General features: G+C 38.5%; 2 protein-coding genes across 2 annotated transcripts; one reads left to right on the top strand and one right to left on the bottom strand.

The window, feature by feature from the left end:
• Positions 1–1,040: 1,040 nt before the first annotated feature.
• Positions 1,041–9,100, bottom strand: LOC136257825 (all trans-polyprenyl-diphosphate synthase PDSS2-like). Its single transcript, XM_066051124.1, has 5 exons — positions 8,777–9,100; positions 4,093–4,375; positions 2,794–3,186; positions 1,830–1,934; positions 1,041–1,246 (listed from the first exon to the last, which is right to left on the bottom strand). Exons 1-5 carry the CDS (start codon positions 8,977–8,979, stop codon positions 1,094–1,096), a joined length of 1,137 nt encoding a protein of 378 aa, XP_065907196.1. The 5' UTR covers positions 8,980–9,100; the 3' UTR covers positions 1,041–1,093.
• Positions 9,071–13,733, top strand: LOC136257826 (2Fe-2S ferredoxin-like). Its single transcript, XM_066051125.1, has 4 exons — positions 9,071–9,268; positions 9,316–9,422; positions 12,479–12,611; positions 13,525–13,733. The coding sequence occupies exons 1-4, from the start codon at positions 9,114–9,116 to the stop codon at positions 13,616–13,618; spliced, it is 489 nt and encodes a 162-aa protein (XP_065907197.1). The 5' UTR covers positions 9,071–9,113; the 3' UTR covers positions 13,619–13,733.
• Positions 13,734–15,232: the final 1,499 nt, after the last annotated feature.

Genomic DNA, 15,232 nt, shown 5'->3' with positions numbered 1-15,232 from the left:
AACTTGTGTACCAAAAATGGTGCTTTTATCCACCCTGTAAGAATAATTTTGCTAAGCTAATCTGCTATAAGTGATCTGCACTGATCAAGAATTGTATAGGGATCACTGGCATTCAAAATTCCTATTAGTGGTTAAAAATTTCCAATGGGATGGTGCTGCAGATGTCAGTTTTTTCATATAATACTTATCAACTGCGGGGATTTAATTTTTCGATGACTGTTCTATTAGAATATTTGACTGACTGCTCTATTAGAGTATCTCGATCTCCATTAAAGTTTTTTTGGATCCGCCTGTGATGACTAATGAGCTGCCAGCTAGCCTAAGGCAAGCTTGCATGCTGATCTGAGCATTCTGAGTCATTTTAGCTAGCTAATCCAGCTATCTGGTTTAAAAAATAAAATAAAAATCCGCCCTCCCGTACTGGTATTATTTTGAATAGGACGATGAGAAACTAATTTTATGTGGTCTAATGAAGGCTTAAGATCAAGTGTCGTTCAACTCAAGCTTTGCCCTTTCTCAGTCTCTTGGCATTCCGGGATTAAGATCCCTAGTTAGCTAGCTTCTGTGACAGCCCCTTTAGCCAATGCAAACACACATAGCTACTTAGCTTACTACATAATTGTGTCTTACCGACGCCCAGCATAAAATCAGCATTAAATCACAGAGTATTTTTCGTGTGGACATAGGCCTGCGGTCCATTGATTACGCTGATATCAGCCAGTACACACAACGTCAAGGGGTCAGCAACAAGCTGCGGCACAGTAACAGTGACTCTGATGAGAATAAACAGCCGGAAATGAACGAGCACTGTACCAGCCGAGCTAGACTATAGTACTTCGAATTCACACAGCGGAGAAACAGACAACAGCCCGGGCATTGGTGAATGTTCATAAAACAACTTATTTGCATTGCAGCTGTGTAGCTACGCAGTTTACCACAGGTTGAAAAATAAACCATCACAAAAGTTCAAAAACAACACGACACAATCTCGGCACATGTAATTTAGTCTATGTAAAACCCCCCACCTCTTCTGCTGTCGATTTGGTATACTTATTTAAATAATATTCATAAACTATAAATATATTTTCTACTATCAAGTACAATTATTTCCCAGGTGTGGGATAATATTCTTCAGTTCCTGAGTGGCTTTGTTGATGGGGAACTTGTGTAACAGTTTCAGACACTGGTTGGAGTGGTGTAGACACAAGTTATGAGTTATCTTGATCACTACATTCCTCCAGTCACCCTACACACGAGAAAGTAACAGTTACATACAATAATACAACACTATGTGTGTATGTACATTGTGGATGTGCGTGCGTGCATGTGTGTGTGTGTGTGTGTGTGTGTGTGTGTGTGTGTGTGTGTGTGTGTGTGTGTGTGTGTGTGTGTGCGTGCGTGCGTACATATGTGCTGTTGTGTGAAGGATTAGCTACATTAGAAAAGTAAACATAAGCGTAAACCAAGAATATATTCCACTAGATCATGCTGTCAAAGCACGATTCTGTCACTGTGATTTTCAGACACAAAGACATCTTGCTGAATTTATTGTTATTAAACATCACTTTTCATGGGGGAAGTCATGTATAGATGTTTACCACATGGGATAAGGAACAGGCCTACACTGTACACAACATATACCAATAGTGCTACACAACCAACCCCCCCCCCACACAAAAACAAAACAAAACATGTTCTATACACCACACAACAAGATTATTATACTCTCTGAGATGATACACAGCTACAATGTACATACACAGGGTCATTCATACCCTTCACAATGGACAGTGGTACAGTGCACCTAGGTATACAAGTTCAGCACTCACATTTTCAATATGCTTCAAGTTGGTACCAAATCTGCCACCAGCGACCATTGCAGCACCAGCTTGTTGAGCAGGTTCAGTGGCTTCAGATATACTTAAACAGCTGAACTAAAATACATTATACAGCATCAAATGAGACAGCACATTCAATAGACTTGAACTATGAATTAGACCAACTGTTCAATTAGAATATTTTTAATTTGGCAAGTGTGTGTTCTATTAGAATAACAGAGCTGTAATTTAAAGCTAGAATAGTGGGAAATACCACACTTTATATGTCCTTAAAGCGCTTGCATGGTCAACGAATAAGAGCGCTACTATTTCCGTATAACACTGAAAGGAAAATACAGCACTGTTGATCACATGCGTAACATTTTAAATTGCCAAAAGTAGCCAAAACAATGCTATCTGTTTGTTTTATGACCAAACTTGTACACTTACCAATTGTCTGGTGGCTGAAAACTGGCTCTACAAAATGAATGCTCCAAACAAAGATGACCAGAAAGCACTTTAACCAGTTAAAGCACAGCCATGTTTGTACACTATGGAATAAAATAAAAACAGTACTCTGTAATGGTATACAGCACTTGGCTTCGCTTCGTGCAGCATTAAGTCTCTCGTCCACGTCCTCGTGCATGTCTATATCTTGAATACAAGGTGGTTTTAGTGGCTTGTTTAATGGTGTCCTATAACCAAAGTGATGCATGCATGCTTGGTACCTCAATTGCTGAGATTTCTAAAATGCCACGCACAGAATTACTAAACACTTCCATTAGCAATAACAACAACTATTAACAATTAGGATGCTGGTAAGTGAAGGTAGCAATAACGGTCACCTAAAGTGGTTTAAAGAATTATTACAAAATATGAGTACATTTTTTTTTTTTTTAAAGTTGACAGAAACAAGCCCACAAACTTATGCAGGTTTTGATATTTACAATTGTGCATGAGATCTTGTGGTACTTACATGCTCAGCTAGAGAGAGATGCATGCCAAAATCAGACGCCAAGTCTTGAACAGCATGGTTATATCCACCAAGGATGGCACTACATCGACAACTCTTGGCAAGAAGAACACTGAACTGAGTCTTCATCACTTTGCCAACACCATCAACTGCCTCAATATCATCCACCAAGTCTGTACCATTTAAGTCTATTTGTGATGCGAGTACTGCATCAATATCTCCCTGATAAAGTCTGCTGTTACTAATTGGTGGAATTCCATGAGAAATAGGAGAGTTACTGGTAGTATTTGTGTGTGCTATGTGTGGCTTCTCAATGGTTTGTTCCTTGTTGAATCTCAATTTTGAGAATGTCCCTTCCACCATATCACAAATGGCACTAGACATGATCTCTACTACCTGTGAATAGTGACACAAACTAGTAATAGCTATACAGTACCTACTGTAGTTGGACACAGTATGTGAAATTACAGTAAGTTTGAATGAACTTACACATACATACATAAGCTATGCTGGCTGGTGTCCCATATACATGTATGGTAAACTTGGAAGCAACCAGAGTGTTCCGATTGTCTCAGTCAGTTTACATACATGTCATGGGAAAATTTCACAGATTAAGGATTAAGCAAGTATACTTATTTTTGAACATCCACATTAAGTCCCAAAGAAATCATACGGCCTACATGTATTATAAAGACGATCTGAGCTGTATAAGTGGTCTTACAGATCTTAACAATTAACATCTCAACTGTACATGCATATCCATACACACCCTCACACAGCATACATATGCTGATGCACAGAGATACACCAACACACTACACACACATGAATGCACACATACATGGATGCACGCACACACAGTATACAAACACACAGACATCTTTACACAAACACACACGCATGTACACACATGATCACATACGCACACACATACCCCCCCCCCCCCCCAACTGGATGTACACACACACACGTACACACATGATCACATACGCACACACATACTCCCCCCCCCCCAACTGGATGTACACACACACATGTACACACACACACGTACACACACACACGTACACACACACACACACACACACACACACACACACACACACACACACACAAAAACACAAACATTTCCCCACACATGCATAAACATGCTTACTTGCACTTTTACACACACTGTACATACACACAATACACATGCACACACTTAGGGACATTCCACACTATACACACACACGTACACACACACACACACACACACACACACACACACACACACACACACACACACACACAAACACATACATGTGTATCCTGAAGACGAGCTAGTCCAAGACAAGCTTTAGCAAGAAAATAATCACCAGCCAAAATAGCAATTCTATTACCAACATCATTTCTAGTATCCTCAATTGAATCAGTGACAGTCAAGTGTATCAGATAAGCTCTATGGATTAATCCAGCTAATTCTGCCAGTGACTCTTGTGCTGACAAAATAGCTGTGCCTTCATTCTGTAGACTGTTGATGGCCTTGCTGACAGATATTACAACGTTCTTACAACTTGCATCCAAATTGTGTACAGTGAATTTTCTACATAGACAAAAACAGTCCAGTTAAGCATTGCACATTGTATTCAGCAAGCACTAACAAACAGTTTCTATACAGAGGGGATTATAATGGTTGGCCATCAATTGGATGTTTATCAACCAATTACTTACTGAAACAGCCAAACATTTTCTGCTAAAAATCAACATACTCTAATAGAACAGTCATCAAAGCAGGTATACCTCCACTGTAATAGTTAGACATTTGTAATAGTTGTCTTCCAGGATATAAAAACCTTAATAATTATCAAGGTGCAGACAAGGTAATTACATTGCTGTCACCGATGGTTTTTAAATCCTCAGACACATTTTATGGGTGTCTAAGTGTTCTGGACATGGTATGCAAGCTGAGAGTTAGTATTAGAGAGTTAAGTGTCGTAAACACCAAAGGTATTTCAGTGAGCCACTGCACCAAAGACTTGAAGGTCCCAGCAAGCTGTGGAGCGTGATAACAGTTTGTAAGCTTGATCACAACGTGTTTGAGGCATGACAGTGATGTACAATATTAACAAGCTACAGCAACGGTTTAATCAACTTAGAACAGCTGCAGGAAAGGTTACTCGTTTGCATTCTTGGTCACTTTACTTGGTGTTTATGGATGTGTAATTATCTACAAGAGGCTAACTACATTACTGTGGGTCTCACTGAGGTTGTAAACAAACATTTTGTTGGACCAGGGACCAGGTGTCTTACCAATAAGACATCTGCTATCACGTTTCTTTGTAAAATACGAAACCTCCACACATCAAAGTAGTAAACTCTGCATACCAATGTCTAATTATGACGAGGGAAGCAAAGCCAGATTGGGTGTCTCTATGTACTGTGAGCTTTACCACTACATGTACTCTCCAAGCATCTAATATTGTTAATATAGATGGCTTAACATTGATACAGTACTGAGAGAGTTTTTGACATTAAAATATCCATCACTTGCCATCTCAGGGCATTTTAAAATCTGAACAAGGGAGTATGCATGCCCCCGTTCCGCCTAACTTGGCATACTTGTGCATTGCCATACAATGTCAGATCATGTCAAATCAAGTTTGATGTAACATAATAATAGATCAGCTACCTTCTGTATTGGTATGTTCCATAAACAAATCGTGTTGTACAGTACACAACAGCAACAGTATAATCAATACAGTACAACGCATACAAAAAGTGGAGAAAAATGTTGGAAAATAAATTTAATAAATGCATACCAAAAAACAAACAAAAAAAGGCCAGAAAGTTTACATGAGTAGCAAATTTGACATGGACAAAAAAAATTCCAGGTGCTTCACACAAGTAGTAACAATTTTACCAGCCTTCTCCATACACACAGCAAAATCACTACTTGCACAGTTTAAGCTGATGACCTCTTGACATATATTCATAGATGTAGTTATTTCATAACCAGAGAATAAGATGAAACAAGTATAGTACCAATGTGCTCAACAGAACAGCTGGTAACTTGTCAAGCGCATAATCTCAACTCAAGTTGGTTCTTATTTGTTCCCTTATTTGTTCCTTACAGTGTGTAAAGAAACTTAACCCGGTATTTAAGGTGGAGGTTACCCGATAACCCACACACACACACATAATTCAAAAATATTGGATCTTGTTTTTCATTGGGTAGGAAATCATTGTTTGCTTCATTATACAATTGTGAGATGGCATTATAGTATAAGTGAAGTTATCACTTGAAGAAATCTAGGTGCCAGTGTAGTGGACCTGAAACCTTATGCATACACCTTATGCTATTGTAGCCTTAATGTGTCTATTGTAGATATATGCTATTGACCCTTTGATATTTTTGTAATTGTATTCTGCTGAGGCAGCTGAGAGTCTTTGTAGTGAACTGTGTATGAGTGGTTTGTTCATTGTGTTGTCTAATCCAGTCGATCCTAGCTACCGATTGCTCCCCGAGGTCGCCTACTACACCAGCTCTCATCCTATCCTGAGATACAAGGAATTTATCAGAACTGTTCTACTGAAACAACACATGGCAATCATGATATTTAGACGTTTGAAACTATTCCTATGGTCTAGTTTCATCATTCTTACCAGCTGTGTGGATTACTTATCAACAATTAATATCATTAGAACATGGTACAGAAGTAGAATTTCCATTTTCCGAACCATGACAACGTTCCAAAAAACTGATCCATGGGCTTTTGTACCTGCCATCAGTCAAAATTTTTATCGCCAAGTGTGTTATATTGGTGAGTTATTTGCTCTGATAGGGACTATCCAGAGGAGGAAGGAAATGTGTTTGTGCGCCATTTGACTTAACTGACTCCGAGTCACAATAATTACAGTACAAAACCAGCCAACAATGGGGTTCACTGTGGATGTTTAGATAGTCTTCAAGGCTACAGTATGTACTTTGTTTTGTAAGGGTCCCCAGGTTTCTAGGTGGAATGGCGGTTTTACATGCCCAACAGGGGTTCTTTCAACACAAAGTACATTCGAAGCTTACATGAATCGCTATCTAAAGATCTACTGAACCTTAGTAAGCTTCAGTGTTTGCTGGTTACGACTACTGAAACTCATGTAAAATTCCAAATACTACTTACGAAATTACAGTACGCAGCCTGCAGGTATGTCCTACTTCATCTGAAGGCTATTATGTATCAAGTTGTGATAGTGTTAGGTACCTGCACATATCAGTGCCATAGTGAATTGAAGACACCCACTGATTCATGGTTTACCATAAGTACTTGTACTGACTTATACCACAAAATTGCTGCAATCCTTTGAAAGCTAGTTATAACCTATCTTTCTTTTCACCACTAATGTATTCATGGAAAGCCACAAACCTGTTAGTGGTTACTTATTGGCTTCTTCAGTGGGCTCTGATGTAACACCTACTGAATTTGGCTAGAGCAGTCTGTATGAAGCCACATAAACAAACAAAAGTAAGCTGTAACCAACAAAGGACTGTTGTAGAAATATAGTCCATCACACTATGAATAATTTAACACCTGAAACATATTAAAGGTGAGGATAACTGTAACTGCTACTACTTAAGGCCTAACACTGTCAAGTCAATATATAAAGTCATGTGTATTTTCTTGCATTAGAATTAGCAAGTAAGCTTCCATTGAGTAAGGTAGTAGTGTCACATGATGCATAGTACTGTATATAAGGTGGTTTGGTGTGTACAGGCCATGTTTGTAAACAGGTTGGATCCTACCCCCCACATTTTCCCTAATGGTGAATGAGAAGAAGAGCTACAGTATATACGAACTTGGAACTATGTTTTCTGCACACATCAGCTAGTTTGTTTTTCTTTTCTGAGCAATTAAAATAAAGCAGAGAAGTTTTTTCCAAGGCCTAATGTTTTGTTAAGTTTTTGCTAGCCCCACTCTTTTCCTTTGTTCTCTGGTGATAGCTAATATAGCCAGTTGCACCTAATCACTACCCTCTTTACCAATATTGGGATGTGCCATGTACCATTGTGGTCAGCCAACACTTATCACACGCTTAGAAACACTATAGTAGCATGCATCAGGTGTAAAGTAGTATGGGGTGAGTTCATCAAATACCGTATGCAAGGAAATTTTGACGTCAAAAAAATTTGATGAATTTGACAAATCGGTTTAATTCGTCAAATTTAAATTCGTCAAATGTTTATAAGCGCCCTTAAAAGTACAGGTTTTGCCTACAACTTCTTCATTTTCGTCAACATTTTATTCGTCAAATCTGCTGAAGTCTGAATTCGTCAAATTTTTTTGACGTCAAAATTTCCTTGCGTACGGTACAGTACAGTTGCATCATATTCTTATTACAAGTATTATGCAATGGGAATGATGTAACAGACATCACTTATTGTTTGGACTTTGTAGCGACCAATATGCACAATTAATTTGAAGCATTAGTACACAAGGATTTATCATAAAGTATCACAATTACACCTCTTGGCTATTTGATATTTTATGCTGTTCGAATGACATACATGAAATTGCCATCACTCAAAATACATGTCCATTCAAAACTTATATCAGTATCTACTAATCCATGTTTTTAATGGTAATGTCTAATCACTGGACTGACGCTTTGCATATTACAAGGGTTGGGTATGTTACTGTATACTTGGATGGGTGGTGACGACATTTCAGCACTGAGTAAAGAATCGTTTAACCCCAAACAGTGCTGTAATAAGCTAAACCGCCTTTTAATTGCAAGTTTCTCATAACAAGGCTTGGCTCAAATGACATGCAGTGTGGTACCACTCTGGTGGCTTAATTGCAGGGTTGTACTCCTCCAAAAACTAATACAGAATATAAATTTCACCAGACCCCTTTATATTAAGTGAAGCACTGGGCTAAGGTATGGATCCATTGGAACAAATACGTACATTACATCATGCTACACAACCATGCACCACATAATGTTATATCACCTTGCCATGCCGATTAAAGGATGTTTGAGGTCGACTCTCTTTATCAATCCTCCTAAATCAACACCTAACAATTGTGTTGCCTTCTCTAGCAACAAATCTTGCTCAACTGCAACATTGTCGGAGTGTGCTCTTATTGGAAAATACCATAGTCTACACGCTGTGCTCCGTACCCACCGCGCGGAAAGAACGGTTCTCAGTGCCATCAGAAAACTGCACCTTGTCACCTACTGTAGCCATAAAAGAGAAATTATCCACCTCGTTATATACCTCCACGGTAAAATAGTACAACGCGCCTAAAATATAATTATTTAAAATTTTATAAATAAAGAGCGCTAGAATGTTAACTGCAAGAACAAGTCTAAGAAGAGTATTCTCGTTGTTTAGGAGTCTTAGTTCAACCAAAGCTAGTACTATTAGCAATATTAGTCGCACTTGTCCAACACAATGGACGGTCATCCGTACAATCACATCTACGCGTCCACTACCTAAAACGTTAGTAAGTTTTTAACCTGGCTATGTTAAATGAATGTCTCTTATAGTGTTCCTTTAACGTTTATTCTATCAAACGGTACTGAGAAGAAGGTGGATGCCAAAGTGGGAAACTCTCTGATGGAAGTGGGTATTGAGAATGATGTAGGAATAGTTGGTGAGTGAAATATGTACATGTAAGACTGATACATCACAGACCTTTGCCATGGTTGCTTTTCTGACAAACACTTATGATCAATAATCCCCAATACTGTAAGGGTTTGAGCTTGTACTGTGATATGTATGCATGTGTAAGTACACTATACATATACATACATGAGTGCATGCTAATCTGGTGCTGCCTACCCTGTCTGTGATCATAGCTTTTAACATTTGTGCAACCGGAAATGTTGTGTTTGCATGTATATGACATACGAGGTTAGTAGCGAACATCGTGTTTCTTTAATAATTGAACTATAGCCCTTTGCTGGCCATATATGCATCTTTCAACGTTTTAAACCCAACAAATACAACCATTCTTTCAGCAGTGCACAACAAATTGTCTTCTGACAACGATAAAATTGTATGTGTATCTATTTTTCATGGATGTGCCCACAGTGGTTGGCAGTGGTCGGTACCGACCACCACTCAAATAAATTAGCCACCACTACAACTCAACAATAACCACTATAAATTCACCTCTGACATGCACAAGTTAAGGCCCCATACAAAATGTCTGAACTCATCCCTGTCTCTTGTAGCCACCACTGTTCTAAACCTGGGCACAACCCTGATTTTTATAACATCACAGTGTGCCAAAGCACCATAGAAATGTAATATGTAAACAATGCTATGATTTGATTGGCTCTAGCACTATAGTGGTAGTACTACAAGTAACCAGGTAGATAAACATGGATACAGGTAAATACAGCTACCCACAAAGCATGCACATAGTCTGGTACCACCCAACCAGCGCTCAACCCAAAGTAAGCTGCTATGGATTCTAGGGGGGCCTGGGGGCATGCTTCCCCAGAAAATTTAGGTGTAAATATACTCAATTTTGGTGAAATTTTATTGTGATGCCATTGAATATTGACCATTCGATTATACATCTTTAAACCTTTCCATTTCTCAAGTCTTTAGGTATAAGCCTAGGGGGGCAATAGCTAAACTAGGGGTGTGTGCCCCCCACCCTAGATTAATCCCTGTCAGCACTTCACCTTTAGAGCAAGGGTCAGTCTTTGCATGCACATGTCTGTGTGTCGAAATAAATGAACTTCATCCTTTTGCCATAAAATTACTGTATTCTAGCAACAATTAGTTCAGTAGTGATAATGAAATACACTTGGTCCGCTGAATTCATTATTGCTGAGCAAAAACCGGCCATTTTCACACAAATTCTATTTTTCTACACATATTGCAATAAAATACACTTGCTACATTGAAAAAAATTATGCACGTTTTAATCGCTTCGGTATGCACGAAGCTCAAATCAATAAAACCTAGATTCTCCTGTTCATGTAGAGTAATGTATACAGCACACGGTATATGAGTTATGGTAGCTTTGCAGTAGAAATTTTACCATCGTCATCTGATTATTGGAATGGCCTTCTTTGTCCACACAGAGATGTGCAGACTAAGCCAAATCCTGTTGGTTTAAGAAGATGACAACCAGTATTTGTCGTTTGAAGATAAAAAGAAAGGAAAGGTGCAGAAGACAGAGAAGTGAACCCTACCACGTATGGTTTTTGCTCTAGCCTTTTCAGGTACTGTAGGCTGGCAGGCAGAATTTATTTAAAAAAAAAGAATTTTGATGGATTAACCTGCCCACAGACTACTATACATAATTTGTCCTGTTGCGACGAGCCATTGTGGAAAAACCCTTGCTTAACACGAGTCAGCAGATTTAGTGGTTGAATACGCACTCAATTGTGCGAGTTACATAATCAATGTAGATTTCATGGTGGTGTGTTCGCCACAGCTTTTTGTGAGAGTTTCTATCTACAAGGGCTTGTACTAAGGTACATACATACTCGTTACAATGTATTCTCTACCACAACAACACTGACTGTGCTGGTACAAGGTACACCTGCATAGCTTAACAGGTATTTATACGACAGCTAAACAGGTAAGTTTTATCAAGTAATGATCAGTCATTGGGTGTGGTTTAAAGTAAGTTTACAGACAGCAAAACGTGTTTGCTATAAATGAGTATGGCCTCATACTTCACCACACTTTACTGTAGCACCATACCTACAGAGTCAATATCACACATTCCATATTAGTGTGCATGGCTTGCAAAAGAAACTTGCTGCAGACTCGTACAGTAATATTATTGTGGGCTTTTTATAATCACAATTGATTTGTACACCACGTAACAATAATAAATTGAGTAGTGGGAGTGAATCCATGTGACCTTGCAGACAGCAGTGAGAGTGAATTTGTACATACAGACTGCAATACACCTACTGATAACAATGGGTGTGGTATGCCTGCAGACACTAACACATTATCCCTATAAGCGGATATGGCTCATGAAAGAAGCTGGAAATAGACTATGATTAATTAATTTACTTCCACATCACCAAACTAATTAATTCATTTATCACATGATATAACCTGGGTCCGAATATTCTATAAAGTAGGTTAGACCCAAATGACACTGACAAAATGCGACTTGAATAACCGATCTGGTTTCAATGTCACACTAGCCTAACCAGATATGGGGCAAGCACCTAATACTTTATGCTATTGTTCACTACCGTCCAAGTGCAACGTCGTGAGCACTAATTGTGCACGATTAAAAACTTGCTAATAAAGGGGTGTGACAGCTGTTGTTTTTTTTCACGAGTAATAAAATAGCTGCCATGTCCCAGAAGACTCACAAGCAAAATGGCTGCCACACCCCTTTATGATTGAGGATTTTAATCACACGCAATTAGTGCTCGTGACATTGTGTTTGGGCAGTATCGTACTTTCATGCTTTAAAAAGTGCTTGAGAATGCACTCAGGTGGATAATATAACTGTATGTACATTGTGTAGCTTTCTTTAACCAGTTAAATTTTCATATTTGTTATGTAGCCCTTTTCCATTGGTTAAGGAAGTGTTTCAAGATTTTGAGCTAAATACTTGTCCCATATTGGTTACTGACAATGTTCACTGTGTAATACAGTACATGTAGTATGGGTTTAAGGTGGTGCCAGTGATGTCTCGCATGTTTTGTTTTACTTTAGCTGCTTGTGAGGGTACCCTTTGTTGTTCAACATGTCATCTTATTGTTGATGACAAAGACTTTGACAGTATTCCCGACATGTTGACCGATGAAGAAATGGACATGTTGGACACTGCTGTAAACCCTACACAAACGTGAGCAATAGATACACTGTATTGTGGTATTTATCCACATAGAAGTGGCTGTGCATATGTAGTGTAAATCATTTTACATCCAACTTTTAAATGGGCCAGTTGTATGTTCTTCCTTGGGCATGTATTTTATTAGTGTGCAACAGGCATGGGGTGGTAATGGTTAAAGCAGTAGTTTAGAGGCCAATGTGTATAACTTAACTTACAGTGTGGAAATCTTCACTTGTAATGGCTATGTAAGACATAGTATACAGTGTAGCATGAAACTCTGGTGGCATTGATTAGGATGAATTCTTAGTTTAGAGCATGCTGGCCTTTAAACTAACCGATGTAACGTGTGTATTGGGTGCTCTGGTGTGTATAATCGAGATTTTGTGTGTGTGTTTGAGTCAGGGCCGCCCACAGAAATTAAGGGGCCCAGGGCAAAGAGTTATTTATAAGTGGGGCCCCAGGGGCAAGGAGGTTTCCATTCTGAATCACAACTTCACCCAAGTTGTAAGTTGAAGACCAAAAAAAATAAATAAAAAGGTTATTACATGTTAAGAATGACAATAACTACCCCTCACTAACCATATCTCCTTATTTATAGGCTTGCTACACTGCTCCTGTGAAGAATACTGTGAGTGCTATGTTAGAGTATCTAGATCTGACTGCCCTTTTAGAGTATATTGATCTTTTAAACAGGTATTCATGGGGCCTCTGGGGCCCCTTTCAGGCTGGGGCCCGGGGCAAAATGCCCCAGTTCCCCCCCTCCCCCCCCCCCTGTGGGCGGCCCTGATTTGAGTACAAATGAATAAAGCAAACATGCAGCGTTGCTGTGTGGAAATGTCTTTCATGTATCATGTGAAGTGTTTGTGCCTTTTATTTGTGAATGGAAACAATGTCAATGTTTTTCTTTTTTTTTATTGGTTCACAGATCCCGGTTAAGTTGTCAGATTATAGTCAGTAGTGATTTAGCTGGAATGACTTTCACTGTACCATCATCGTTTTCAGATGCTCGTCTATTATAAATGTATACATGTATATAATACCTTATATGTACAAATTTTCAAGTGGTGTAATTGTGTAGTTGCTTAGCTGTCTGCTAAATTTTCCCTTCTTGAATATTAATGACTATCAAGATAAGTGATGAAGCAGGCCAAAGAATGATCAATTTATATAATGGAGTTTGTACCATGAAACAGATGTGGATATTGTTTATGGGGGTCTGGGGGCTTGCCCCAGGAAGATTTTCATACTTTAGAAGTATACTTGTAGTACAGTAGCCACATACTTGCAGTTTACAAGTGATTGTTCTATTAGAGTATCTTAATATTATCTTGCAAGCATTGTCTAATGCACCTCCATTTTCACCACCTACATGAGATAATTAGTACTGCATAAAAATACCTGTATACACAAATTCATTTGGATAGCTTACAAAAATTACATACTTTGAAAATTTGTACGTACACATTAGGAGTGTAGTATTTCTACATTGCACATATATATGTATGTAGCATTCTACTTTGTACATATAGATGTACATACATACACTGTGTATAAATGTATAGTTTAATTTGTTCTATGCGGACAAAGTTTCACTGCTTTTGTGGTTGCACGTTCACGTTTTCATGGACACAAATTTATGGCTTTCCAAGTTCATAGAATTGGATGTGTGTGGAAGACCCCTTTTTGCAAATCCGGTCACAAATAGCTGTGTTGGTAATTTTTTTTTATGCTGAATCGTGGTGAAACTTGACACAAATCCGCTTGAGTTGTCATTATTAAAAGTTTGTCATTAACCTACCATTGCAACCATTTCAGCCACTTTTGATTTCACAACTTTTTCAGCATTGCATTTTGGGGGCCATACCCTTTTTTACAGCTTGGCTGTTTGGTTTAGATAACATCAAACAATTGCAAATGTAGTGAATTCTCCTTTAAATATTTGTGTGGTTTTTTCTGCCAAAGTATAATAATTTCAGATAGGTAACTATGTCAATGTGTAGTGACACATGACAAAATGCGGTAATGGAATTGTGGCACCCATTAATTTTTTTGGCAGCCACAGCATCAAACAGACCAGGCATTATGTCTGTTTCAAAGTTGCTAACAAGGTTTACACCATGAACAGGGTTATATATACAGTAGTTTGATACTCATGGTATGTAGCTATCTCTAACGATAACATCTTCAGCTAGCTATCTAAAATCTTATTGGTCCACTTGCTGGCATTGCAAGTTGAGCCACAAGTAAACTTTTAACAATAAATGTGCAGTCCATGTATATAGAGGTTAATACTGTAGTCTTATGTAGGCCTGCATCAAATATGCCAGCGTAATAAAAAGCATAAGGGGCTGGAGTGCAATGCCAGGTGGAGCAAAATGCTAGCATATGCATATTATTTTCAGACTATATGCAGCTTAATTCCATGGAAATAGATCAATACTCTCCCTATTATAAAGTCAGTGGAAACTACAATAGAACACTCAAACGTATTGTACATAGCTCCTTAGATCTATACTCTCTAATAGAGCTGTCACTTTGTAGTAAATTACTCTAATGGAGCATTCACTGAGTAAAATGTTCCAAGATAATTGTAAGAAATGTTGCTAGCATAAGCAAGCATAATGGGAACACCT

Source organism: Dysidea avara, chromosome 6 (assembly GCF_963678975.1).
Source record: "Dysidea avara chromosome 6, odDysAvar1.4, whole genome shotgun sequence".
Classification (NCBI taxonomy): Eukaryota; Metazoa; Porifera; class Demospongiae; order Dictyoceratida; family Dysideidae; genus Dysidea; species Dysidea avara.
Note: the sequence above shows the minus strand (reverse complement) of the source record. Positions and strands in the feature narration are given on the sequence as shown.

Coding starts and splice junctions, on each gene's coding strand:
- LOC136257825 (XM_066051124.1), bottom strand. CDS start 8,979: ATGGCACTGAGAACCGTTCTTTCCGCGCGGTGGGTACGGAGCACAGCG. Junction 4,376..8,776: donor CCTTTAATCGGCATGGCAAG/GTGATATAACAT, acceptor TTGTCTATGTAG/AAAATTCACTGTACACAATT. Junction 1,247..1,829: donor ACTTGAAGCATATTGAAAAT/GTGAGTGCTGAA, acceptor TCTCGTGTGTAG/GGTGACTGGAGGAATGTAGT.
- LOC136257826 (XM_066051125.1), top strand. CDS start 9,114: ATGTTAACTGCAAGAACAAGTCTAAGAAGAGTATTCTCGTTGTTTAGG. Junction 9,269..9,315: donor ACGCGTCCACTACCTAAAAC/GTTAGTAAGTTT, acceptor TGTCTCTTATAG/TGTTCCTTTAACGTTTATTC. Junction 9,423..12,478: donor GAATGATGTAGGAATAGTTG/GTGAGTGAAATA, acceptor GTTTTACTTTAG/CTGCTTGTGAGGGTACCCTT.